The sequence below is a fragment of the Primulina tabacum genome, chromosome 11 (genome assembly GCF_025594145.1).
Source record: "Primulina tabacum isolate GXHZ01 chromosome 11, ASM2559414v2, whole genome shotgun sequence".
Classification (NCBI taxonomy): domain Eukaryota; kingdom Viridiplantae; phylum Streptophyta; class Magnoliopsida; order Lamiales; family Gesneriaceae; genus Primulina; species Primulina tabacum.
The window spans coordinates 2,822,430-2,849,568 of record NC_134560.1 but is presented as its reverse complement, the minus strand read 5'-3'; the positions used below and the strand labels follow the sequence as shown (position 1 = coordinate 2,849,568).

General features: G+C 35.4%; 5 protein-coding genes and 1 pseudogene across 6 annotated transcripts; 4 read left to right on the top strand and 2 right to left on the bottom strand.

Moving 5' to 3' along the window:
- The first annotated feature begins 1,663 nt into the window (after window positions 1–1,663).
- LOC142519927 (receptor-like protein kinase THESEUS 1) lies at window positions 1,664–5,054 on the top strand (annotated as a pseudogene).
- A 372-nt stretch (window positions 5,055–5,426) lies between these two features.
- Window positions 5,427–8,279, top strand: LOC142519929 (uncharacterized). Of its 2 annotated transcripts, XM_075622950.1 has the most exons (6): window positions 5,448–5,587; window positions 6,257–6,350; window positions 6,927–7,196; window positions 7,274–7,396; window positions 7,519–7,809; window positions 7,901–8,279. In XM_075622950.1, exons 3-6 carry the CDS (start codon window positions 6,948–6,950, stop codon window positions 8,105–8,107), a joined length of 870 nt encoding a protein of 289 aa, XP_075479065.1. In that variant the 5' UTR covers window positions 5,448–5,587; window positions 6,257–6,350; window positions 6,927–6,947; the 3' UTR covers window positions 8,108–8,279. The 2 variants fall into 2 exon arrangements, with proteins under 2 accessions (XP_075479064.1, XP_075479065.1); XM_075622949.1 differs by lacking the exon at window positions 6,257–6,350 and having other exon boundaries at window positions 5,427–5,587.
- Window positions 8,280–9,884: 1,605 nt separating this feature from the next.
- LOC142518055 (ADP-ribosylation factor GTPase-activating protein AGD5-like) lies at window positions 9,885–15,439 on the top strand. Its single transcript, XM_075620668.1, has 11 exons — window positions 9,885–10,194; window positions 10,898–10,956; window positions 11,116–11,206; window positions 11,924–11,978; window positions 12,076–12,166; window positions 12,267–12,486; window positions 12,850–13,045; window positions 13,244–13,422; window positions 13,681–13,887; window positions 13,970–14,028; window positions 15,058–15,439. Exons 1-11 carry the CDS (start codon window positions 10,144–10,146, stop codon window positions 15,209–15,211), a joined length of 1,362 nt encoding a protein of 453 aa, XP_075476783.1. The 5' UTR covers window positions 9,885–10,143; the 3' UTR covers window positions 15,212–15,439.
- Window positions 15,440–18,022: 2,583 nt separating this feature from the next.
- On the top strand, window positions 18,023–19,896 carry LOC142517787 (uncharacterized). The gene is made up of 2 exons (XM_075620240.1): window positions 18,023–18,851; window positions 19,319–19,896. The coding sequence occupies exons 1-2, from the start codon at window positions 18,206–18,208 to the stop codon at window positions 19,693–19,695; spliced, it is 1,023 nt and encodes a 340-aa protein (XP_075476355.1). The 5' UTR covers window positions 18,023–18,205; the 3' UTR covers window positions 19,696–19,896.
- Window positions 19,897–19,923: 27 nt separating this feature from the next.
- LOC142517786 (cytochrome c-type biogenesis ccda-like chloroplastic protein) lies at window positions 19,924–23,055 on the bottom strand. Its single transcript, XM_075620239.1, has 12 exons — window positions 22,825–23,055; window positions 22,622–22,747; window positions 22,378–22,433; window positions 21,707–21,837; window positions 21,521–21,606; window positions 21,399–21,430; window positions 21,018–21,179; window positions 20,766–20,838; window positions 20,528–20,628; window positions 20,301–20,393; window positions 20,175–20,221; window positions 19,924–20,104 (listed from the first exon to the last, which is right to left on the bottom strand). Exons 1-12 carry the CDS (start codon window positions 22,916–22,918, stop codon window positions 20,032–20,034), a joined length of 1,074 nt encoding a protein of 357 aa, XP_075476354.1. The 5' UTR covers window positions 22,919–23,055; the 3' UTR covers window positions 19,924–20,031.
- Window positions 23,056–24,704: 1,649 nt separating this feature from the next.
- LOC142517789 (uncharacterized) lies at window positions 24,705–26,331 on the bottom strand. The gene is made up of 3 exons (XM_075620241.1): window positions 26,177–26,331; window positions 26,027–26,081; window positions 24,705–24,923 (listed from the first exon to the last, which is right to left on the bottom strand). Exons 1-3 carry the CDS (start codon window positions 26,250–26,252, stop codon window positions 24,764–24,766), a joined length of 291 nt encoding a protein of 96 aa, XP_075476356.1. The 5' UTR covers window positions 26,253–26,331; the 3' UTR covers window positions 24,705–24,763.
- Window positions 26,332–27,139: the final 808 nt, after the last annotated feature.

Sequence of the window (27,139 nt, the reverse complement as noted above, 5' to 3'; positions counted from 1 at the left end):
CAGTGATTCAAAACAAAACTCGTGCATTATTGGAGTTTCATCCCTATACGATAAGTTTGGATTTCACAATAAGCACAAACAAAATACTTCTTTGTTTGATATTGAATGTTGATTTTTCATTAGGATTACATGAAATTGCAGGGCGAAACGAGCAGTTCTTCCACAAGACAAAAAATATACGATACCACTAGATGTCACATTTAAAACTATTTCTCTATTTGATCTCAAAACTGTTGATAGAATATTCTATACAAATATTTTTCCTGGATCAATTCTCCTAGCAAAGTTTTTCTATCGAACCACAACTCATTGTATATTAATCTGTTTAACGAACAGTGAAAATATTGATTATCAAGAAACAACACTGATTATTATAAAAATAATAAAGTAAAATATATAATATTAATAAACAAAATGTAGTCATGTAGAGAATGTTGTGAGATTAAAAATGAGTAAAATAAATATTATCATTATTATAATGATTACAATAAAAAAAGTTTTAAAAAAATGAAATGGTGAGGTGTCTTTGGATGCGATTTTGATATTTTGTTTATCTATTAGATGGAAAGCGATTCCAAAGTCGCCAAGCAACATTTAAATGTCATTGAAACTTTATTAAAACGCGATTTTAATATTTTGTTTTATATATTTTTTCATGGTCTCAAGACATTTAAAGGATATTTTAATATTTTGTTTTGGGAATAATCATTTATAAACATTTAATGGGGAAATTTAATACGATGTTTCAAGGACACCAACGTTTGTTGGTTTGTTTTTGTTGGACTACTCAGTCGACACCTATCATATTTTGAATTGAACTATGTGCGGGAAAATTCAGATTTAGATTTGATGTCTCCGAAAAATATAAACTATATTTAAGTATATATATTTGTTATATTATATTATTTAATCTTGGTTATGATTTTGAATTTTGTATTACTTTTATATATCTAGTTCTTAATATTCTCTATAATATTAAATAAAATAAATTATATATATATATATATATATAATATTACGTTTTTCGAATTTTATAAAAGAGCGTCATAATGTATTTTGATATATTGATTGTCTGTAAATTGATATTATTATGTGTCTTAACTAGAACTTCAATGTAAATATTTTTTAACATGTTCTAAAAAGTAATTAAATATTTTTATCAAAATTTATTCATCTAATAAATGAAAATTTTGAGTTTTGAAAAATATTTATATATTATTTTAAATTTTGATAAACAAAATAATATATGATTTTTTAGATATTTTTTTATTACTAACAAATTGATTTAGTCAATATAAAAAAAATTCAATTTACCCGCAAAAAATTATTATTCTTGTTTAAATTTTATCTCAAATGACATAAACATTTTTGATATAATAATATTTAAAATTTAAATATATTTATTATATTATAACAATAGTTTTAATAATTATTCAAACGCTAATATTTACTAATTTTAATATAATTACATAAAATGCACTCCACGTATCGCACTATAAATCAAACTTGCATATTCTTGAAAAATATAAAATCATATTAGAGATTTAATGGAAATTGATTGCGCAAATATTGAAAGGAACACTTTGTACTCTAATTTCATCTCCAATTGTATGATTATATCTGGAAAGCAATATGAGATGTATCCAAATTGCTTGAAATATCCCCCCTTTTCTGATAAACTGAGATTAACCCGGTGAAGACCCACATTATCTGTTGACAACAGCTGTTTGATGATTGCTATTTGAAGGATTAATGGTCCATCTTGTATATCCTACCGTGTAAATTGACAACCAAATCAACAGCCCGGAAAGAGCTGTTGTCGTTTGAGCTTGGAACTTCTGCTATTTAAAATTCAGGGTCGTAAGTAGGAGTTTTAATACGGGGTCCTAATACATCTCTATATTTTATGGTATATAATCAGTGGAAGTTCTCGAGCTCAAATGAGTGAGGTAATGGTGTTGAAAAAGCATTGATCTTTGTCTTTTTTTTATGTGTTTGAACTACTACAGTTTATCATACCCCGCGTCTTTTTTGACTCCAAGATTACTTTTTTTTGGGCGATTCTTCTTGTTTCTGTGGTCGTTTGCCATTTTAAGTAGTTTTTGGGTTAGCTCTGGTTTGAATAGATCTGGAAATTAATGCGAAATGTAGCTTGGGATTTGTTCTACAAGGATGAATCAAACTAGTGTCACCTTCCTAATTTTAAAACCAATTTGAAGTTGAGGTTTGTTGTCTGGGTTTTATCAGCTATGAAAATGTTGAATTGGGTATATGTAATTGTAGCTGTATTTGCGATTGGAATCTTCTATAGTAGTAAGTCATTCGCCGCATTCTCTCCTGCTGATAACTACTTGATTGCCTGTGGATCTTCACAAAATGTGACATTCCTTGGCCAGACCTATATCCCTGATTCAGTTCAATCATGGGTTTATTTGCAAAGCCAAGAAAATTCAATTGCTGCCACCTCGAACTATACTGCTCCTTTTCCTATCTATCAGTCTGCCAGAATTTTTTCCAGGCACCACATCCTATAGATTCGACATCAAACAAGAGGGCCGGCATTGGATTCGCCTTCATTTTTATTCACTTCCGGGCCAGAATTTGACTTCTGCTTCTATCACTGTTGTCACTGAGGATTTTGTGCTCTTGCACAAGTTCAAATTTCAAAATTATAATGGTTCTTACCTCTTCAAAGAGTACGCAATCAATGTCACTTCGAATAGCTTGGCAATTACTTTCGTTCCTTCGAAAAATTCTGTGGCTTTTGTCAATGCCATTGAAGTTGTATCCATACCTGACCACTTGATCCCTGATCAGGCAGTTGCTATATCGCCCTCTGGTCCTTTTAATGGCCTTTCGGAGCTCGCTCTCGAAACCTTGTATCGCTTGAATATGGGTGGTCCTCTGATCACTGCTCAGAATGACACTTTGGGAAGAACTTGGGAGAATGATATGAAGTATCTCCATGTAAACAGCTCTGCTGTGAATGTTTCTGTCAACCCTTCAAATATAAAGTATAGTGCTTCTGTTGGGCCTGAAATTGCTCCAAATTTTGTTTATGCTACTGCTGAAACCATGGGGGATGCAAATGTGGTCAATGTGAACTTCAATATCACCTGGGTATTTCTAGTTGATCCGAATTTCTCGTATTTCATCAGGGTTCATTTCTGTGATATTGTGAGCAAATATTTAAACAGTATCATATTCAACCTGTATATCAACACTGATATAGCTTTCAGGAGTCTGGACCTATCTAGCCAAGCGGGAAACTTGGAAGTGCCTTATTACAGAGATTTTGTCACCAACACCTCAGCTGATTCAAACACACTTACTGTCAGTGTTGGACCCGATACAACTGCTGATGTCACAAACGCCATCATGAATGGTCTTGAAATTTTGAAGATTAGCAATGAGGCTAGAAGCTTAAGTGGACTTTCTTCCGTTGAAACTCTTCATGTATTGCCTCCCAAAAATAGCAAAATGGGGATAATAATAGTTTCTGTGGTTGGTGCTGTTGCTGCATTGGCATCTCTTGGATTATGTTACTTCTGCTTAGTGGCAAGCAGGTCAAAGGCGGCCAAACTAGGGAACCCATGGCCTACACTTCCCTTAATTGAAAACTCATTAACCGTAACAAAAATGTCTACCTTCTCACAGAGGAGTGGTACAGCAAGTTGCATCTCATTAGTTTCTTCCAACCTTGGCCGGATATTCGCTTTCCAAGAAATAACAGATTCAACTGATAAATTCAACGAAAGCTTGCTTCTTGGTGTTGGTGGCTTCGGTAGGGTGTATAAAGGAACATTAGAAGAAGGAACTTAAGTAGCTGTCAAAAGGGGGAATACTAGATCGGAGCAAGGCCTTGCAGAATTTCGAACTGAGATTGAAATGTTGGCTAAGCTTCGCCACCGTCACCTTGTGTCTCTTATTGGCTACTGTGATGAAAGGTCAGAGATGATTCTGGTCTATGAATACATGGCAAATGGACCACTTCGAAGCCACCTTTACGGCACGGATCTCCCACCTCTTTCCTGGAAACAACGGCTTGAGATATGTATTGGTGCAGCGAGGGGGCTTCATTATCTTCATACGGGAGCAAATCAAAGTATCATTCACCGTGATGTAAAAACAACCAATATACTCTTAGATGAAAATTTGGTTGCAAAGGTAGCTGATTTTGGTCTGTCTATAACAGGACCAGCTCTTGATCAAACTCATGTGAGTACTGCTGTCAAAGGTAGCTTTGGCTATCTGGATCCTGAATACTTCAGACGTCAACAGCTCACTGAGAAATCTGACGTCTACTCTTTCGGGGTAGTTCTTATGGAGGTTCTTTGCGCAAGACCGGCTTTGAATCCTGTGCTTCCTAGAGATCAAGTGAATATCGCAGAGTGGGTGATGACATGGCAAAAGAAGGGCATGTTGGATCAAATTATGGATAAAAATCTTGTGGGGAAAGTTAATCTTTCTTCTCTGAAGAAATTCGGAGAGACAGCGAAGAATTGTCTGGCCGAGCATGGTGTTGATAGGCCTTCCATGGGAGATGTTTTGTGGAACTTGGAATATGCTCTTCGGCTGGATGAGACCTCATTGACACTCATGGAGCCAGATGACAACAGTACGAATCATATCCCTTCAATTCCGTCGACCCATATTGAGCCATTCGACAACAGCATGAGTATGAATAATTCTGGTACAGATGATGATGCAGAAAAACGGCAACAAGTGCTGTTTTCTCTCAGCTTGTAAATCCCCGTGGCCGATGAAACACATGGATTATGTGGTTTTTTAATATTATTGATTGGATGATCTAAGAGGACTTAACATTGGGACTCATCACTATGGAACAATGGATAGCTCCCAAGCAGGCGAAAGCAAACTGTTATTCTTTCTACTGGAGAATTTTCCTCAGTGTTTAAATATTACTATTTAATGTATGTATCTATATACGATTGATGGGGCAAATGCATGCATCATCAGGTTGTATTTGCATAGCCACGATGAATTGTACCCTTATATTTCGATAAAATTGATATAGTTTACAGCCTTCTTTACTTTTACTCACAATCTATGACTGGCCATGGATCTTTTCTGATGTTACCTCTGTTTCTCTTGATCATAATATAAAATGGCCTTGCTAGCATCTGATATTAGGACTTCTTGGTCTTTTCTTTTAATTCCCCTTGGGAAATACATAACTTTCGCAAGCCATTGTTTCGGCCTTCCGCTCTTAACCATGAAAATATTACTTTTTTCATAAACATTAACCAAAAAAAAAAATTACAAAAATGGATTTAACTAAAAATTTTACACACGAGAATATAGTAGTCAATTGAAAGGCATCAAGATCCGAGGCCACGCATTACACACGTTCGCATGCCAGATAATGATATTTACTATTTCTTAAGAATGTCTCCAAACAAAAATAAAATAAAATATAATAATTCAAAGTAAGTGTAGGTGACGATTTTAAAGAAATTATTAATTATATTCATTCATAAATTTGAGTCAAATCTTGATAAAGTTCTCAGCTTTTTATTGTTCTTGCTTTGCTCCGTTCGCATCTCCGATCCAGCATCACAAATCTGTAAGTGTTCCCTTTTTCTTTCTTCGATGATCTGAAAATTATTTCTTTGAACTGCTTGTGCCTCTTGTGTTGTTTGCTGTTAAGAAGTTGAATCTGGGCTGGGCTGGGCTGCTGGAGAGGTGTGTATTTTTTCATGAGATGAAGGGATTAATGGGAAGAAGAAGTAGTTTCGGTTTTAGTTTGTTCGATACCTTTTGCAGATGATAATCACTGTTATGCTTCGTTTAATTTCAGCAAATTTGACAACCACATCCAGTGAAATTATGTACTTGTTCGTTCCGTGTAATGACAGGACAAATCACATAATTTAAAATTTCACCGTCTCTCACCCCAGCTGTGTGCTCCTGATCCCAACATATCTAGATAATTTAGTTTTTCAATTTCAATAATGCTAGATCTTGATTCCCTCCGGAAATCTATGACTATATGTTAACCAACAACTTTGGTCTCTTTTGTTATGTAATGATGTTGAGTTACGCCAACCCAAAACACTACTAACCAAAGCTCAAATGCACATGGCAATCAAATTTGGTTTAATTTTGATGTCTCCTTGATGTAATACTTATATGATATTTAATCCCATAAAATATTTCATTATGTGATTCGATAATTTTTTTTTAAAATTTTTTTTAAAAAAATATCAACTCATCGTGTTCATAATAAATTAAGTGCACGCCTTCGTTGCCCCAAGAACCGACCGCAGTTGGTGCATTGGTCTTTGCAGAGGAAGTGGATTAAACCCTTTATTATAAAGATAAGAAAGGTATGGAGGGTATGATCTGCATTCAAAGAATAGGCCAAGATGACATAGTTTGCGTTTAAGGTTGCGGAAGTATGTTTATGCTGACCATTGATTATAGGGAATTGACGAGCTTTTGTGTCTACCACTTCACATTGTACTTGTAAAATACAAAGCAACTAAGAACGATGAAAAAGATTTAACATATTTTTTAAGCTTTTTACTAAGTAGATTAGTCAGATTTACGTGCTTCCTGCCTTTTGCATGATCATGATTTTATTTGAATGGCTAGCTTGCATTTACAGGTTTTCGAAAATGGAATATTTTTTTCTCTCTTTTCATTTTTTTTGGAATAATGTGAAATCAATTGAGATGTGGGGGTCTGGAAGAGCTGAGAGTAAATGATAGAGAAGAATAAAAGTTCAGGAGTCCCCAAATTTTCCTGTGAACTGTTAGGTTTATGAGATCATATTAGCTTCATTACTGTTCATTTCATCTGTACTTGTACATTTTGTGGGATATTCCCACATGTAGTTTGTTTTATGGATCAAACATATGTTTGTGTTTGTGAGCCCTCTTATTTCTTTGTTTTTCTTCCAGCAAACACTAGATATTTCCGAGATGGACCGTGGGCAATTTACACTGATGGGAACAACCGTATGTGTCATGCTTTCCCTTCACTTCTCAATACAACTAGTCTCCCAACATTACATGTCTTGGAAGAAGCCAAAGGAACAAACAGCCATTGTAATTATCGTCCTCATGGCTCCATTATATGCCATTGACTCGTACGTTGGTTTGCTAGACATACGTGGGAGCACGACCTTTTTCACTTTCTTGGATTCTATTAAAGAATGCTACGAAGCTTTGGTGAGCATTCTCTAGAATTTATGGCACATCAGGTATGGAACTGGTTGACTCTATCTTTTTTACTTTGTCAATTGTAGGTGATGGCAAAGTTTTTGGGTTTGATGTATACCTATCTGAACATATCCATCAGCAAAAACATAGTACCCGATGAAATTAAAGGAAGAGAAATTCATCACTCGTTTCCAATGACTTTTTTCCAGGTATAGCTCCTCTATCCACATTATGTTTCTAAATTATCCTCCTCACCACCATTGAATCTTCCCTTACTCAATTAGGAGTAGTCATGATGTTTACAAATTATAAGCAATCTTGAATGTTGCAGCCTCACACTGTTCGTCTGGACCACAAAAATTTGAAACTTCTCAAGGACTGGACATGGCAATTTGTGTGGATTCGCCCTGTTTGCTCAGTCTTGATGATATCGTTTCAAATTCTTGGAGTTTATCCAAGTTGGCTCAGCTGGACGTTCACCATGATCTTGAACACTTCAGTTTCATTGGCATTATATTCACTTGTCGTGTTTTACCATGTTTTTGCAAAAGAGTTGGCACCACATAAGCCACTTGCAAAGTTTTTGTGCGTCAAAGGCATTGTATTCTTCTGCTTCTGGCAGGTAAATTCTCATATCAATTAGCTAAACCCCAGCTTAATGATCAAATCATTATTCGTGATCAATGAGATTCTGGTTCTTTAACCATTTTCAGGGAATCCTCCTTGATATTCTTGTAGCATTGGGGATAGTTAAATCGAACCATTTCTGGCTCGATGTGGAGCATCTCCAAGAAGCCCTTCAGAATATCTTAGTTATAGTGGAAATGGTTTTCTTCTCTTTACTGATGCAATATGCCTACACCGCTGAACCTTACCGCACTGGATCGGTTTCAAAAACAAGTGACAAGAAGAAAGAATGATCTGCAATGACCCAGAAACTGTATGGTGTACAACCATACACAATTATATGCTCTTATGTACTGTATATTAAATAATCCATGCCATCTTATTGGACTCGCCGTACTACACCAGCTATTTTTTGTATCAATGAGTTGTGCCTTTTTCTTGGTAAGAGTTGACGACTTACAAACATTTCAGCTTATGCATTATGTACAACAGTAAAATGGGACCAAAACGTGCCTTTAATAAACAAAATTATAGATTACTAATACAGATGCCCAACCAGGACACATTGTACATGCATTGCGCACAAGTTAACAAACAGATCCCTGGTTAGAGACCATTTCTTTGATTGAGGTTGTAACAACTTTCTCTTGTGATGATGCCTGGAGTTTTTCAGCTTTAAGATTCTCCTTTCTGACGTCATTGAGCGTGTTGGTTATAATCTTAGGAACTACAACTCCATCTGCAAATAGAAACATACATTTACATATGGAGTGAGGTTAGGAAATATGGAACCACTTACCAGGGATCAATTTGTAGCCTTCCTGGAGAACATAATCGGCAGTACGTTTAGCAATTATGGAGGCGAAAAGGCAGATGGTTTTATTTTCCGGCATCTGTTGGGTGAGGCCATGGAAACCGTTTGTATGGACGACCTGATCGATCCTGGTGTAGGCCGCGGAGACATAATCATAAGAGGCTCTGCTTGCATTCTTCGGCGGCGTCAGATCAGGTATGTTTCGTTTCAATGCTTCAGTTGTTGGGGGATTTGGATTTTGTGAAGGAATTATTCTTCGAGAGATCAACGAATTATACTATCTATACCTTTGAGCCAACACGGATGTAGGGGGAAGGAGATGACGAGAGCTTATACTATTTTGAGTGGTTACAAGATATTAATGAATGTCCGATGGTTGAATTCTAATCCAGAAGGCATCAATTCGAAGCTTGTTTTGGAAATTGAATGTCAAAATTTCATCCGGAGAACCTTTTCTTCATGCTTGCCAACTTTGAAAGCTTTACATATTCGTAGTGTCCGACTGGTGTCCGTTTTGCCACACGAGCCAGAAGACGATTTTCATGCACTAGTATCTTGTCCTTTTGCCGTCCCTATCAGCGTGGTGGAACCATTTAGTTCACCAAGGTCAGAAAGAATGATAGAGTTATCAGTTACTATTTTTGTGGTGCATTTGGCAAAATATAAATGATGTGGCGTGGAATGGGAGGCGCAATCTATCTATACTGTAATTTTCCAATCAGCTCTCAATATCCATTCTCAATTGCTGATGGCTAAACAAGCTCATTATCCTTTCCTTACAATAAAAGACCCAATTTTTTTCTTTTTTTTCAAAAAATTTATTCTCACAATACCTTTATTTTAAAAAAACACACAATATTACATGATTATAACTCAAGCATTAACTTTGAATTAAAAAAACGGCTCTAACACAATCGCATTTCATATAAAGTTCCATAACTTATAAACTTTATATTTTATATTCAAATCTAACCATATGCTTGTATGGAACATTCAATTAATGTCAAATTTATCCTTATTTAATTTAAAATTCGTTGTTCAAAAAAATGTCTATTCTCGTAAATCAATCAACTCTATTAAAAAACAATATATATATATATATATTTTTTTATTTATTTTTTACCAGTAGTAAATTAAGATATCATTGAAGACTTTTTTAAGCGGGCATTTCCATCCGTGTGGGGTCGTCCACATATGTGACACGTGAGAGTGGATGATGTTTCCTCAACGACTCCACCTCACACGCACTTCGCCTAAAGCACTGAAAAAAAGAAAATAAAATAAAAGAAAAAAAATAAGGCAACATCAAAATCGTGAACGGAGGGCGATTTACAAACGAAAAGCCAGTTAGTTGGTATTCTCCGTTTCTCCTCTCTTTCTCCAGCAACTTCTTGTCACCGATAATTGAATCGGACGGTCCTTGGTGGGAGGAAGAGGGGAGAGGAAAATATCGAATCGAAGTCGTCAAATTCCTGTTCTATTTCTTCCAATTTTTGCTTCACAGTAATTATTGCCATGAATGAGAAAGCGAATGTCTCCAAGGAGCTCAATGTGAAGCACCGAAAGGTCCTGATTTTGTTTTCTGATTTACGGTTTTCTCGTTCGATTATTTTATTCTCGATGTTATTTGCCCTAGCCTAATTATTGAAAGATTACGTTTCTTAGTGCGTGGCCTATTTTACTGTAATCGCATGTTACATGTTTTCGGAAAGTTGTTGCTATAAAATCTGGCCTATTTTTTATTTTGAGATTGTTGACTGATTTGATCTGGTATTTTTTGGCCGTGACTGGTGTTGGTGATGGTTCTGTGACAAAGGATCCAGTTTCGTATCATCGAGATTGCATAATGTTTAAGTGATGATATGAGAGTTTATTTGAAGTCATGAAGTTTTAATGAAAATTTAGATGATCTTTTATTATTTGAAGGTGTACGTGGTTATTTAATCTATATGCCAGAAATATCTGCTAATGCCCGGGCTCTGGCCTACTGTTTGTCGTGAGCTTACTTAGAAGACTGTTGGCTATGGGGCTGAAATAAAGTGAAAGGCTTGAGTAGTTTCTTTAAATTGTAAATCAGAATAGATTCTTTTGTAATTGTATATGGCTTGTCAAAATTTATTTTGCTCTCCGCCCTTATGTTACTATGTTGTTGATAATTTTATTTTGATGAGGATTACTTTTCCCCCAAAGCACTTGGATTTCTAGCTCTGTGACGGTGTCACTAGGTTCTCGCTATTCCTTGTATTTACATTGATCTCCGTGTTATCAGGTTTTGGAAGGACTTCTTAAATTGCCAGAGAATAGGGAATGTGCTGATTGCAAAACCAAGTGCGTATTTCTAATATATTATATGTGTTCGTATCATCGTTAAAAGTAAATAAAAATGGTATGCTGATTTTAAAATTATGCATTGTGGTGGAATCTATAGTTATAATTTTTTTTCATGAATTAAGTTCAAGTGTAATACTTATGTTTTCTGAAATCCAGAGGTCCTCGATGGGCAAGTGTGAACTTAGGTGTTTTCATATGCATGCAATGCTCTGGGATCCACAGAAGTCTTGGAGTGCACATCTCCAAGGTAACATTTACATAATTTCTATGGTGTCTTTAGAGTAGCTAACAGTGGAAGCTGTTCCTTATAGATATGTTCAGATGTAGAAATAGGTTTGTCGGTTTTAGAGTTCAGCTCTTGTATTGATGTTATCTGAGATTGGACACAACATCTTGATATTTAAAAGTTTTGAATTGAGTCTCTTGCCAACTGATAGGGATGTAAACGAACCAAACCGTTTGTGAGCTTTTCGAAGCTCGATTCGATAAAAGCTCGTTTGAGCTCGTTTAATGAGGCTCGTTAAGATAAACAAACCATACTCAAGCTTTACAGTATTCGGCTAGTTAGCTCGTGAACATGTTCGTTGGTAAGTTCATGAGTAATCTTTTAGATGAAAAAATAATAGTTTTGATATTTGATTTATTGATTTTGCATATTATTTATAAAATATGTAGAAAAATCTATTAAATTTATTTATTTTAATAAGAATAATATATTTTTCTTTATATATAATTTACTTTTTAATTAATTTAATGAAAATTTAAATGTATAATTCATATTTATTAAGCTTGTTTAGGCTCGATAAAGGCTTGAATAAGCTCGTGAGCCATGCATATATTCGTTAAATAAAGCTCGATCTCGGCTCGATTATAAACGAACCAAGCTCAAACATTCAAGAGTTCGGCTCGGCTCGACTCGATTACATCCCTACCAACTGATGACGCATTTGTGTCTACTTTGTAGGTGAGATCTGCTACACTTGACACATGGCTTCCTGAACAGGTTTCATTTATTCAATGTAATAATTTCAGAAGTCTGAATGTTATAGGTTTATTTTTATTTGATATTTAAAAAACATCATCATATTAACTAAATATTTTTTCTCGTAAACATAGCAATGGGAAACGAGAAGGCTAACAGTTACTGGGAAGCAGAGCTGCCGCCTAATTATGATAGAGTTGGGATCGAAAATTTTATTCGAGCGAAGTATGAGCCACTTTCTTTTCAAGGACATCTTTCACACACTTTTTTCACGTCTGATTCTATGAACTGGTTTTTAAATAATATTTTCCTTTCTCAAATTAAGGTATGAAGAAAAGAGATGGATATCCAAAGATGGGAAGCCAAAGTCACCGCCTAGGAGAATAGAAGAAAAAACTTCTGTACAGCAGCAAAGACCAAGTGAAAGAAGTGGCTACGGGCATCTCAGCCATTCTGGGCTCTTAGCCGATAAGGGGAAACATGTTCCAGCACCTGTTACGAAAGAAAATATTGCTGCTCCTAGAACTCCTATAGGACCAGAACAAGTATTTCGAGTTTCATTCTTATTTGACCTTTTAGTTTACCCGTGTCTTCTTAAAAGTTTGACCACTTGTCCTTTTGCATATACATGATGCTATTAATTGAGTTATTTCATGTAGCCATATTCTTATCCTTCCGATACTTATTTAATCAGATGCATTTTATTTCAATTGAAGATGCAAATTGTTGTCAAATCTGGGAAAGAAATCTGATATTCATTGTAAGCATAGAGTAATTTATTAAACCATGAAGAGTGCAGAAGTTGATTTATGAAAAACTAGTGCTACTCTCTTTAGAATATATTATAGTCGAAGGATGAAAATGCAAACTTTAGACCCTTGTTTATCTGTCTAAATTTTTATATGCAGATTGCTCCATCTCATGTGACTGAACAAGTGATTCAGAAAACGGAACCAGCTGAACCTACAAAGCATGTTGCAGAAACTGTTTCCCCCCCTAAAGTTGATTATGCTACTGATCTTTTCAATATGCTTTCACTGGATGGTTCCGTTGAAAGTTCTGCCATGGTATCTGCGGATGACAATACGTGGGCTGGATTTCAATGTATGTGTGAATTGCTCTCGTTCTCTGTCAGCTTATTGTTTGTTTCTTTTCGAGAAAATATTTTAGGCACCAAGAATTCAATCTCAAATTTATTTTATTTTATTTTTTGGAGCATAGTTCAATCTCAATTTTAGAGTCTTAAAAGTTTGGTGCCTAGACATGTTTCTTCTGTAAGTAACATCTGGCAACTTGCAACAGCTGCTGCATCATCATCAACAACAGAAAAGACTAGCCAAACAAAACTTGATGATAACAAGACCCAATCCCCTTCAGGAATTGAAGATCTTTTTACGGGTTCGCCATCAATCATTCCTGGTTTAGTGCCAGGGAAGCCTCAAAAAGATGCCAAAACGGATATAATGTCTCTTTTTGATCAGGTATGTTTTGTGCTAGAGAATTTCATTAGCCGACCCCTACCCCCGCGTTTATGTGCTCTGTGCTAACTGTTATCCATTCCCAAAACAGTAACGTTATTATTACTTGATACGAGATTGAACAAGTCCATGCATAATTATATCTGCAAGGATGGGATGATTCAAATTAGCAGATTTTTAGACTTTCGCTATAAATGTGCTTTGGTCCTGCCCTGGTGTATAAAAGAAAACTGTTCAAGTTGATTTTTTTCCATTTTGCAGTCGAATATACTTTCACCGTTTTCTGTCCACCAGCAACAACTTGCTGTTCTAGCTCAACAACAGTCTCTTCTAATGGCTGCTGCAGCCCATGCTTCTGGTGGAATGCCAAAAGCTACTGCTGGTTTGCAACCTGCATTGAATGGAACCAACTTGCCCAACCAAAGTTGGCCAAACATTGGCTATCATTTGCCTGGAATGATGATGCAGGTAGATTAGAGTTGTATATGGTATTCGTCATCGAATGATGAAAATTTACATTCATATTCTGCTTTTTCTGCTCCCGAAACAGATGGGGAATGCAGGAGCTACTCATTCGGTCGGCAACTCTTTTACTCCTTCAATATCCAGGTATACACTATCAATGTACTGCGATATTTTACACTTGATGTAATCCTAGTGTTTGGTGGGTAAAATAAGTGTTGAAGGACCTGAATTGGCTCCAGTTCATGAGCATTTAATGCTCTTTTTTGCTTTCACTGTAGAAGGCATGTTTTCATTGTTTTCTTGTACAAAGATTTATCATTTAGTTTTAGCAATTAATATAATTATGAAATTAAAATCTTCATTTTTGCGGTGCTCATCTATTCCTTTTCATGTTTTTGTTGGAGCAACGTTGCCGTCTAACATTTTTCAATTAGTTTCTTTCTCATTGGATGCTGTCTGATGGGCTGAGTTAACAATGTGGGACTTGTTTGGCCAAAAGTGGTCATAAAAGTGCTGCTCATGTTCCCTAACTCTTTTGCTATGCATGATAATTTAAAAAAATTATTGGTACGTAGAAAACACTTCTCATCTGCAAAATGGTACCTGAGGAGCAGTTCAAAAACTATTTGCTCTTGTATCAGAATTGGAACAGAGTAGTATTATATCCATTTTTAATTATAATAGGCTTCATATACTACTATAACCTGTCATCATTTACAGGGGGTACCAGTATGATCTAATTCCTTGATGATGTCTGATTTTATATTATATTAGAGGCAGAAACCGATAAAATTAAAAAAATGTGCTGCTTATTTTATTTGACATTACATAGCAACACAGCCTCTGGTATATGCAGGGCCGCTTGTAAATTTTGACCACTTCATGGAGGTTTATCATTCATCTCACGCAGCATCATTTTTGTTGTTAATAGAAGGACACCTGTAAATACATCAACACTTTTCTTATTTCACTGATTTTCCCTCACTCAATTCCATAGGACTCGAACAGGCTAGCTGCTGTTTGAGGTAGTTGGTCGTTTTATCAGCTTCCTTCTATCCCAGCAAAAAGAGAACATAGTTTTACACTCTTTCTAGCAATTTTCGAAGTTTGTGGGTTATTAAGTGGTAACTCACTTGCATGTTATTAACATTTACTAATACAAATTTGTTACAGCGCATATACCGTGGGACTCGGTGCATCTACCAATGGCAGTACACCTGTTAGAGCAAGCAACCAGACCACACCCCCAGTTTCTTCTGGAACTTCCCAAGCCAGGAAAGAGTGCGATTTTTCCTCTTTAACTCAAGGGTTATTCTCAAAACATTAAATGGTAAGATCTTCTGGCGTATCACACATTCACATACCACAAAACATTTTGGGCCGGGGGTGTAATCTCCTGCATTTGTGATTTGTAAACTATTCGTAGAGGATTGTATTTTCTTGCAGAAATGTGGGTGAGAGCTTAGTTTAGCTTGAGATATTCTTTGTCAGAGCGCAACTCTACTCTTCATTTTATTTTGATGAATTTTTATCGTAAAGGGAACACAGTTTTTCATATATAGTCTCACTGATTTGCAATGCTGACTGTTAAAACACACTGCAGCGACAAAAGTGTCAAATTTTGGATATATTTTGAAGATAAATCTTTTTCTATTTTCCAAAAATCGATAACTTGCTCTCGACTCATTTAGCTTTACTACATATGCAAGTATCGCATTCTATATTCTTAATACGAGCTTGTTGTGGTGTTGCCTGATTCAAGTTCACATCCCAATCAACTTCTCATTACTTGTGTTTTTTGTTGTGTACAGCGCATAGATTTGTCTCAGATTTTCAATACCTAAATAATAACACGAAACCTACTATAAATATTAATAGTAGGTGAAGGGACACGTACAGAAGTAGGTAAAAATAAATTTTTTTTAATGAAACTGTTCTATTACCAAATATATATCTTGCAGGGGAAAATATATTGGTATCAGCGCTTGTCATTTTATAATTGGTTCGACGGCGGCCGCGATTTATTTCGACTTGCATTTTGATATAGCTTACCTCGAGAACAAACGATTTTTTTTCGAACAGGTCATATGCATACTTGAGAAAAATGAAGAAAGATGTGAATCTGGCGGTGGAAACAAGTACGTATGTTATAACGGGTTTGTAATGCAAGATCTATACAAAGGATACAGTTATATTTTATTTCACACGTGTGTGTGTCCAAAATTTGAGACAAAGATTCTAATGGTAATTGTCCTGTCGGTTAAATCAAATCGGCAAAAGAGTCGAAGGCAAAAAGTTGTAGATATCCTTTATCATGGACTATACTTCATTTACCATATCATCACGTGTTGCATGTTTAATATAAATAAAAAAGATGAAGCTGACGGGTTTTTTTCCCCTTTTAAGCAAACACTAATTAAGAGATAACAAATTAGCAATCAAACAATAAATCCATAAACGAAGTTATGTAATTCTAGGCTACTCCGAATTAAATATATAATTTCAAATTAAACAAATAAATATTTCTAATTATTCGAAAGTAAGTTGAATGACGGGGAATTCAGGTACACTTGGTTTCATTGATTGTACCGAGAAACATTTTTATATTATTTTTAAATTTGAATAAGTACTGTCGTACACATGTTTTAGAAGCACCGTTGGCTAGTGCTGTAGGGACGAGTCCACAGCCACATTATATATATTATACATGTGATGCATATTTGTATATTTTTTTATAATTTATTTAGTTTATATTTAAACGATGATCAAAATATAGTTATAAAAAATAATGAGAGATTGCATTGAAATTTTGATATATGTATTAAAAATAAATAGATAAAAGAAAAGAATAAAAAAAGATCGAAGTAAGAATTGGACCTACAATTTGATGTATAAACAAATACTCTATCCACTGAACTACATGTAACTTTCATTAAAATTTTAACACTTTATTTATATATAATTATTAAAACAAAATATGACTACCAAAAATTAGTTATTTTAATTGTCTCAGACTTAATAATATTGAAAATGATAATCATCTTATTGTTACTTGATTTAAAGAATCTTAACCTTAATTTTGCTTTTGTGGGGCTCCACTGATTCGTAGTCACATGTTCCCATGTTTAAAAAACGCATTCATTATTTCCATATTTTGAAACCCTTTAGCACAAAAAATTACAAAGCACTTCTTTAGGTCCTGGATCTAATTTATCTACGCACAAATTTCCAATCATATTTTGTTATAAACATTTATTTGTAAAAAAATATTTTACATTTTTTAAATAATTTGGAATTTCTTTTTTAGAAATTTTGTGCATTTATACAAAAAATTTCCACATGTTTTTGTTATTAATCTTGCATAAATTTTCAAGAATTCATGTTGTAAGAAAGTAAATTAATTTTGATACAAAATATTCAAAATACAATAATAATGATATAAATACATTGACAATAACCTGAATATCAAAATTTAGATAATTAAAAAGATAAATGATATATAAATTAAAGATATTATTGTTATTTTACTAAAAATTAAGTTTGGAAGTAAATTTTTTCAAAACACTCAAATTTTAACTTATATTAGCTTTACATTTTTATTTTCAAACACTTTCTATTTTGTCTTTTCACTCATTTCAAAATAATCAGTAGAAGAATTACTTTAAAATAAGCAAAATATATCTCAAACTCTCTGTACATGATAGTAGGTGAGTCTATGCTACACGAATAGTAGTTTACATAAGATAATGTCGATCGTCTCATTATAAAATAAAATAATATTAATAGTTCCTGAATTTTTTTGTTTTAAATAAGATGATTGAATGATTGATCAATTATCTTAAATAAAACAAAAATTAAAAGATTTATTTCCATATAACATAGACAGCTATATGATAGACATGTTTGGTAGAAATTAGCAAGCATGCACGATAAACGTAATGTGGGTAAATACTCATTTGAATATATATATATATATATATATAGACACACACACGTAACGTGGGTAAATACTGTTTGCATTTGAATATATATATATATATATATAAACAGTATTTGAATATATATATATACACACACACACACACACAGTAGGTCGGCCATGGCAAGCAGAGGAGAAATGCCACCTATAATCGTACTTGCCAGCTAACGCATATTCAATTCCCATTTTATCCACGGTACCAGGCAACAATTACCATCCCTCCCGTTTGTTTATAAATACCCCCTTCTTCCCAACCACACGCTCTTCCACTATTGCTGACGCCGCCGCTCCACATCTCTCCGTCTTATCAATCTAGACCCGTCGGAGAGCGTAAATTCAAATATGCCGATGCTGTCTCGAATATCATCTAGCAACCCCATTTTATCAGTTAAAGTTGTGTTCATATCCACCATCTTTTTGTCAGCTGGGATTATACTGAAATTTTCAGCTCCAACGATTACGGATTTTGCCCTCTATGAGGTGCCGTCAATATACAACGGCGTCGTCTCCTGGCTCAGGCCTCCGTATATGTACCTATTCATCAACTGTATCATCATCTCCATCGTCGCCTGCTCCAAGCTACGGTCGAGGAAGGATGATGAAGAGTTTCTATCAACTCCTTCGCAGCCGTTAGATTGCATGGTTCACACGCAGCCACAGCCGGTGGCCGTTAAAGGTGCTGTACAGACGGACGGGTACAAGTACGACGACAGCAGCGGTTATGATGTGAAGGTGGAGAAAGGAGTAGGATTCGACGCGTATGAAAACGTAGAATCAGTTGTAAATGCTACCTCTGAGTCTGACAGACACGGTGGTATGGGGTTTGGAGACGAAACTGCAAGCAACAGAGAGAACGAGTATGTGGACGCGAAATCCACACGGAATGCGCCGGACAGCAAGGATACGAAGGAATATTCTGCAGAGAACGTGAAATCGCCGGTCTCGGCTAGGTTCGGTAACCGGAGAAATCTCAAAGCTAGTCCCGAAGGTATTAATTATACTTTTTTTCCCTAGTTCTTTTCTTTCAAAGCTGTGCGTTCGTACGCAGAGAGACGCGGGAAGCCATCGGCGAACCGGCGAGATCTGGCCGAAAAGTATAGCGGTCATTTGGCAGCTGCCGTTGAGCTGGCCCCTAATCTGGTGACATCGGAAATGGAATTTAGCCACAATGTTAAATACCGAGGTTATCCCTAGAAAGCTTCTAAGGCGACAAAACAGAAGCCCTCGGTACTTGAAACGATACGCAGCCGCAATGTCGTCTTCCCCATACCATGCTTCAATTATTATAATCACTTTCCAACTTCTTAGTTAAAAACCATAAATTTTAATCAAAACGTATTCAAGATATGCTTTACGATTGTCAAAACATTCATACGATGATCTTTTGTCCCATTGCAAACACTTTGTATGAAATTTTTTCCGTAATTCCATTTTCCATTTCATGTTCAACAACAGGTGGTGGTAAAGCAGTGTTAGGAGTGTCGAAACCAAAGAAGCAGGACACACTGGAGAGCACCTGGAAAACAATAACAGAGGGCCGAGCGATGCCATTGACGAGGCACTTGAGAAAGAACGAAACCTGGGAGAAGACAAATCCACCAAAGGTGATCGTGACCAAAACCGAAACTTTCAATGACCGGACAAATGCCAAGAGCCCACTGATGACCCCATCACCGGGGTCAGGGAAGCTCAGGAAAGAACCATCATTGAGCCAGGACGAGTTGAATCGGCGAGTGGAGGACTTCATCAAGAAGTTCAACAAGGATATGAGGCTGCAGCGGCAGGAGTCCTTGAACCAGTATGTGCAGATGGTTAACCACGGCTCCTGCTAAACAGGTGTTATGCAGCTACAACTTCACTGTCCTCTGTAATTTTGGACATCGTCTCACAAAAAATGGAAAGAATGGTTCTAAATAGGTAGATGGTGATTGTTTCTTTATGCATCTCTTCTAAGTTTTGATGCAAGGAATGTCATGAGGTAAATGTGATAATGAGATCTGATTTTCCCACTTGGGTACGGTTGATTCCTGTAACCGGGGCTGTTCTTTTGTTATCATGAGTTGTATCGAAAGGACACTAGTTATCTTAAATTATTACACAAATAAGATGTTTCGATCGTAGTATTCATGTTTCCTATACAAAGGAGGTGCACCACTTTGAGTGGATGCTTACATTGCCATTGTTGCTGGAAAAAGCCTATCCAACAGCGTATACACACCACCTCCTAGGAGGAGGGCACCACTGCAAATAAGACGCAAAATCGCATGTCAAGACTAATATTCTTTGATATGTTTATGAAAAATAGTACTACCTCATTGGATTGATCCATGCTGAAAATTTGCGGAGTGAGAGGAGGCTCTGCATATGCGACACCTGATTTAGAAATGGCTAACCTTTTGATACTGGAAGGATTATTTTGTACTGTAAGAGTTGGTACCTGCAAAGCTCCAGCGAAGGAAGCCGCAAGAAGAAGAGGAGCAACATATCCAGTTGTGTATGTCAACAACAGGCTGCCACCTATCACCGGATTCTGTCATGGAAATATCAAATAACCCATTTTCACTCGCTTAAATGAAATTTAGAATATAAGAAAGTTACTCGAGGGGGTGCTCCCGGCCCCATCAAATAACTGCGTGTAGCTATAGTAAGTAGATCAAAAAGTACCCTGGTTGATGCAACGTATCCCAGCAAGGAAGCAAGTACAGGAGTACTGCAAGGTGATGCAGCTAATGCAAATGTGAGCCCAGCCAAATATGCTTGAACGCCTGGTAAGTGAAGAGAGCTAAATATTAAAAAGAATCATAACTAAGCTTGCTCTTTTCTTTCTTGAATATAAGCGTGAGCAATGATTGTTCTTTTCTTTGTTGAATATTTTTCAGCAACCAAATAAAGTTCTTATTACTTGAAGGGAAATTAGCTGCGGCTGCACGAGGGTCAAAATTGTTGAAAAATGATGGAAGCTGTACTTCTATAATCTGCATCAACATCAAACAAGAAAAGATGTTGGAGCAAAGAACACAAATATAGCAATTTAATAATTATTATAGATAGAACAAATTGACGATTCAAAAGATCAGAGGCTGCTTTTATTCAATACAATCCAACTTGGATACAACTCGTCATGTCACGGAGGCAGCATCACTGCTATATTTACCTCTAAGAGATTTAGACCCATGACAACAGCTAAAATGGAAGCAGCCACAGGTAGACCTTGCCCAATCTGACCGTATGCCTTCCCAGCAAACGAGGCTGCTACACCAAGGAGGGCAAGTGTAGTTGCCAATCCCATTGCAAATGCAATCGAGTTACCAATCACCTGTCAGATGCAAACGTAAAAATATAGAAGAAACGAGGTTCATAGTACAGCATTTCTGCCGTCCACGAGGCCCTCTAATCCTTGGAGGTAAGTTACCCAGGTGTGGTTTTGTTTCAATATAAAGATTTAAAATTTCAGACACATGAAATGATTTCTTTCTGTTAAAGTTCCAGCTCTAAAATGACTAGCAAATAGTAATGATTGAGGCCATATGTTTACCTCTGTTCTGCTTTTTCCTGAGCCAAATGCCCCTAAATACACAAGAAAATCCAGAACGGATAAGATATCATGAGGAACTACACAGTAACACAACACGAGAATCCCTGAGCCAGAGTCCTTACCGATATATCCAAGGGTAAGAGGTAAAACACTGAGTGTACATGGTGACAGGCTAGTTACAAGCCCAGCTCCAAAAATAACTGCCAAACTGCAAAAACATATAAATAAAAACCAGAAAGCAAGAGCTTACAAGAAAAGCCACAAACCTCGTGGAAACCAGAAAATGTTTGATACAAGTCAAAACAAACCTCGTAAAACTGAGAGCTGACAACTGGTCCTGTACAGCCACATTAGCTTGTTGACCAGCCGAATATAGGAGGGCTGAAACCCAATCTTCAGCGCTCCCATCAGCGATAGTATGCAGAGAATTTGATTGTCCCTGTGTAAAGCAAAATTATTGTAAATATATCAAGGATGTCACCAAATTGCCAAACTAATGAATAAACATTTAAATACAGCTTGTGAATGATGTGTCCAAGAAAACCGTCAAACAGGCCCCCATAGCGAAGGATGAAGAGAAGGAAGAAAGAAAAAAGAAGACGACAAAAACGATGAAAAACAAGAAGATAAGAGACAAGTAGAGGAAAGCAAGGACGACGATGAAAAGAAAACCGACAACGAGAGAAGAGTATTGGTCTCCAAAGTACAACTTGGAGTATGCTTATGCGCCTCAAGTATTTACTGATGAGAACTCAAATGCTTGCTCTGTTATGTAAAGGTGTTACTGAAGTACTGTATTTGGATGTAGCTATGTATTTGTAAACGCTTTTATGCATTATATATAGTTCATAAGAACCCATTTTTTACTACAAGAATAATGACAAGCAAACCAATAAAACAAACCTTTCTTGCTGCACGAACAAAAAAAAAACAAACAAACATAAATGAGCTCTTAAAACACAAATCTACAAGTTCTCACCGCTATCGATTCCATAGTTACAGCATTTGTCATTGGCGTCGCAACCAAAGCCACAGCTGACCATTACAAAAACCAACAGTACTTCATAAAATAGTATCATGTCGAATATAAGCAAGCTTCACAACAAAAATATACCCATAATTAAAGCTACCCAGAAAAAAATTAAGTAACAGATCATTCAAAATGTAGAAAAGTATCAATTTTGTGGGAAAACACATGCATATGTGAATGTTATATCAAATACCTGCAAAGGCACTCATGAAGGGATTCATAAGATCAAATTTGCTAGTACGGGAAACCGATAAATTCACATTTTGAACAATATCAGGCTCGTGCTTGAGGATCCCGGAGAGCTCCTTATCAAGATGACCTTATCAAAATGAAAATTAAATATCAAGAACCCATTGATTGAAATATGGCGGGTTTGTGCTGCGGAGTGTAATTTACCACGAGTTTCAGTGGGTGGACGTTTTAAACTCAAAATTGGAACATGATGACAGCTAAATTTGCAGCCGTAACTGTTGAGTAGATACAATTTCATTTGCAAATCTTACGCTGCGTGAAAACAAGAGGAGTTCGAGTTGGAGCAGAAGGTGGATGTCGGGAAGATAATTTAACGATTTTTCCTTGAGTAAAATGCAGATCACCCCTCGATGTATCCCATATTTTCACTTTACCCCTCGTGGATATTCATATATCAAATTTTGAACCAAATGCTATTTAAATTAAATTATGACAATATTGATAATTGTTTTAATTATGAAAATTTTGTCTATAATGCCAAAACAAGATAATAAAGCATAAATCATGTATAAAAAAAGGTTCAACAGGATATTATCCCACCAAAATCCATCAGAAAATGATTATTGAATGATACTATACACCCACAATGAACTAACCAGAACAAAAGATCAAGTAGATGCATATGATATTGCATTTTCAAAGTAATGTAGTAAAAGAAAAAGAAGTCTTGCCTACATGATGCCTCCTTGACAGTATACATTTTAAAAAACATTAGGTCGTAAAAAAACATTTTTTTATCGTAGTGAGTAAAGAAGTTGATCTTGTCACAAGATTGACATTTTCTCTCGCCATCATGATTGACATTTTCTCTTCCCTAATGAGCAGAATCTTTCCACGAAATGCAACGATTTAGGAGCAATGAAAATACACCGCAAATGGTCTTTTGCTTGAGAAGCAAGTATACACAATCCGCTCCACTCCCCCAAAATTCCCAATAGCGAACAAATTAGCTGAAAAGAACACCGTAACAAAATTAAAATCACCTCCAACTAAGAAACAAGAAAAGCAAGCACATTAGATTTATCAAAAGAACTCTTACACAACCCGCACACAGCAAAAAATATAGTAGAAATATAAAATAGAAATAGATATACGTTAGACGATACAATATCTAGCTCCACTCATGTCTTTATTTTAAACATTTCAGATTTTCTTCTATATACAATTAATTACATTTTTGAGAATGATTTAAAAAAAATTCTATGATTTAGTTTCCGGGATTGATTTTTTAATTTCAAAACTAGAAGTTTTTAATAACTATTTCTATAAGAATAAATATATATTTAATATTTAATTAAAAAATTAAAGAATAAAAATCTATTTGATTACTTTGTATTATTGTTTTCTAAAATTATATCGGTCTACATTTACATTATTTTTTAGAATTATGTTAATTAAATTTAATATAATGATATATTAATGAATTTGTAAATAGATTTCAGTGGAATATATTATTCATAATTTGAAGCCCTAATGGCTAGTGCTGCGCGAGTCGTCGAAATGGGCTAACTCCCGTATTAGTTCGTAAGAGGATCCAATCGAGCTTTCAATAGCTCTAATTGTTTATTACTAGCAACCATGCACATCAACGATTTTAATTAATATTTAGTTAAGTAATATACTTGACGTGAAAAAATAGGTCTCTTGTGAGACGGTCTCACGAATATTTATCTGTGAGAAGGATCAACTCTACCGATATTCACAATAAAAAGTAATACTTTTTCATGAATGATCCAAATAAGATATGCATATCACAAAATACGACCCGTGAGACCATCTCATACAAGTTTTTGTCGACGTGAAATTTTAATAAGTTGAAAATATTAAGTTGAGTGTAAAATAAAATTGGCAACCAAAAACTATAAAACAATTAGGTCGTTTTAACAAGTATTTTAAAAACATTTTTAGTGTTTCATAAGTAAACAGAACTTACAAGTATGTGTTTGGATAAAGAATTTTGTAATAAATAAATGTGTTGAATTGTTTAACAACGTATTCGAATATTCCAAGACATATCAAATATAAAAAGTTGGAAAAAAAATTATAAATAAACCTTTGTACAACAAAATCCATGTCTATTCAGTTAGTCGTACAGCCTTTTGGCAAAATCAGTTCTCGCTGTCTTGCTTTCACCCTTTAAAATCTTCACCTCAGTCTTCTCAATTTGAGACATGGCTTTTGCGACAGCCTGCATTTTCCGCGCGTTCTTTGATCTCTTCATCGGTCTTCCCTTTTTCACCTTCCTGCATTGTAATTCAACACAATTGTTCCACATTTCAAATAAAATACAAGGATAGCTTCCTAGTATAAATCTTATCGGCACCAAATCACAAGTTTCTTCAAAATTTCTATGACAATCTACCAGTTGATCCAGTCACAATGCTAAAAGACAATGTGCACTTGGCAAAAAAGATATATTAGACAGCATTGAGTGTGAGGAATGAGAAAATCTCCAATCCCACGTCGAATCATCTCATTTATCCAGGTCAAAAATAAAATGAGTCTTCTTAGGATGATCACAAGAAGAGGCAATCATATTTCCATACCAACGATTAGGCTTTTCACCCATTTGATGATTGTCACACACTAGTACTTCATTCTATAAGTCTTAGTTGGTGTTTGGTTAATTAGTCTACGGCAATTGAGATATCCATTTGTAATATATAAATAGCTAGACTACAATCCTAAACAGTTAGTTTTTCAGAAATATTATCTCAATACACGAAGAACTATCATTTATTCGTTCCTTGCGTTCTTGAAAAATAATCTGATAATGGAAATCTACCACTCGATCAGTGTACAAATTAACTATAATAGCAAATTCAAGTTTTTCATAACTTTTCGATTTAAATGACTCAATTGATTGCTCCAAGATGGTTCACGTACAGATGACCAGCATGGCTTTTAAACAACCTAGGTTGAAGTGCCTTAGAACTCAGTAAAGATCTACTGCAGCTACGAATAGATTTAATTCTCCTCGAATCTGTAATCTTGCAAGAGCCCGTTCGCAAGAGAAATCACATCAAGCCCGTATCCAGGGTGGTCAATTTGGTCGAAAAACAAATAAATGACCAATATTCAAATCTAGCAGTTCCATGATTTGAAATCGTCAAGTTGGTAGCACAAAATTCTTAACAGATACGTTAGATTTCTGACAATAACTTAGAATCAACCAGGACTGACATGATCTGTAGTTCATTTTCGGATCAGCAAATATCAAGAAATGCACAATTATCGGCTCACTAGTCTTCTATTCACAGAGATAGCTCAAGAATAACACCTCAGAACCATAATTAATAAACGTTCAAACAACAATCAAAATTTCGGACGGATAAATCGAACTGACCTAAAGGATTCACTGGCAGTAGGTTTGGGAGCCACAGCTTCTGACGCGTCCATCACTGAAAATGACAAGCTTCAGAAAGCGTAAAGTTTCCATTTTTGTAACTTCAAAAAAAAATTAAATGGGTAATTTAATACAAAAGATCATCCGAACCTTCGGAAAAGCTCAGGAAGGAATCCGTAGCCATTGGCTCCGAACCATTCTTCTTCTTATTTCTGTTCTTCCCCATTAGTCTAATATCATCAAGTTTCGCCCTAGTATCAAATGTATTTCAACGATGCCCTGGAGTCCGATATTTTATAGTCGTTGATTTTCATAGAGGACCAACTGGGCCGAGACGAAAGATTATTGGGCTTTATTGGGTAACGGGCTATTATTATGGCTCGCACAATAATAATTACTTGTAAACCACGTCTATAATTATAATTATATAACATGTGACGTGTTGGTCGTCACAATCAAAAGATATTCATCTACTCTATCGACTCGGACACTCTAACTTTATTCGTTAACAATGGATTATAATAATGGCAACTCCACTATCTTATCCAAAAAAAATTTAAGATATATGAGAGGAGCCGATTAGAATAAAATTAATTCATATAAAAATTTTAAATCATAAATTTTTATAAATCCAATATATTATTGGAAAAGAGATTGGACTTACACCCACTAAAATGAGATATTGGATTTATTACTACCGAGCAAGAGGTACGAAGCTTAAGCAGCACTTGAATGATTTTCACTGCTTTAAAGGAGAAAGAGGTGGAGCATTTAGTGTTCGCCAATATGCTGGAGAGATTGGTTTTTCTCATGGCTGCAGTTTTGTTGATAGCTATGAACTCCTGTCAGAATAATGATAAATATATCTGAAGTATTGGAAATTTAGTCAGGAACAGTTATATCTTTTTTGTTGGTTTTGCTTTGTGAAGTGTAGTAATCTCTTTGAGATAGAAAAATAAAAGAACGGGAAAATGGCTCCGTAAATTGTAGTCCTCTTTTCTATATGAGTTAAATCAAAAAACAGGAGTTATATATTTACAATTATCAAGGATAAAAGAGTAAAAAAGAATAACAAGTTAGTTACAACGGAAGATAAATCTAGAGGCTTCTAGA

Bases quoted from the DNA above. Each gene is read 5' to 3' on its own strand.
- LOC142519929 (XM_075622949.1), top strand. From the start codon at position 6,948: ATGGACCGTGGGCAATTTACACTGATGGGAACAACCGTATGTGTCATG. The intron at 7,197-7,273 runs GTGAGCATTCTC...TGTCAATTGTAG, and splicing joins AAGAATGCTACGAAGCTTTG to GTGATGGCAAAGTTTTTGGG. The intron at 7,810-7,900 runs GTAAATTCTCAT...AACCATTTTCAG, and splicing joins TATTCTTCTGCTTCTGGCAG to GGAATCCTCCTTGATATTCT.
- LOC142518055 (XM_075620668.1), top strand. From the start codon at position 10,144: ATGAATGAGAAAGCGAATGTCTCCAAGGAGCTCAATGTGAAGCACCGA. The intron at 12,167-12,266 runs GTATGAGCCACT...TCTCAAATTAAG, and splicing joins GAAAATTTTATTCGAGCGAA to GTATGAAGAAAAGAGATGGA. The intron at 12,487-12,849 runs GTATTTCGAGTT...TTTTATATGCAG, and splicing joins CTCCTATAGGACCAGAACAA to ATTGCTCCATCTCATGTGAC.
- LOC142517787 (XM_075620240.1), top strand. From the start codon at position 18,206: ATGCCGATGCTGTCTCGAATATCATCTAGCAACCCCATTTTATCAGTT. The intron at 18,852-19,318 runs GTATTAATTATA...GTTCAACAACAG, and splicing joins TCTCAAAGCTAGTCCCGAAG to GTGGTGGTAAAGCAGTGTTA.
- LOC142517786 (XM_075620239.1), bottom strand. From the start codon at position 22,918: ATGAAATTGTATCTACTCAACAGTTACGGCTGCAAATTTAGCTGTCAT. The intron at 22,434-22,621 runs GTATTTGATATA...TGTAATGGTCAG, and splicing joins CTTCATGAGTGCCTTTGCAG to CTGTGGCTTTGGTTGCGACG. The intron at 21,431-21,520 runs GTAAGGACTCTG...TTGTGTATTTAG, and splicing joins TCTTACCCTTGGATATATCG to GGGCATTTGGCTCAGGAAAA.
- LOC142517789 (XM_075620241.1), bottom strand. From the start codon at position 26,252: ATGGGGAAGAACAGAAATAAGAAGAAGAATGGTTCGGAGCCAATGGCT. The intron at 26,082-26,176 runs GTTCGGATGATC...TGTCATTTTCAG, and splicing joins CTTCCTGAGCTTTTCCGAAG to TGATGGACGCGTCAGAAGCT. The intron at 24,924-26,026 runs GTCAGTTCGATT...ATTACAATGCAG, and splicing joins ACTGCCAGTGAATCCTTTAG to GAAGGTGAAAAAGGGAAGAC.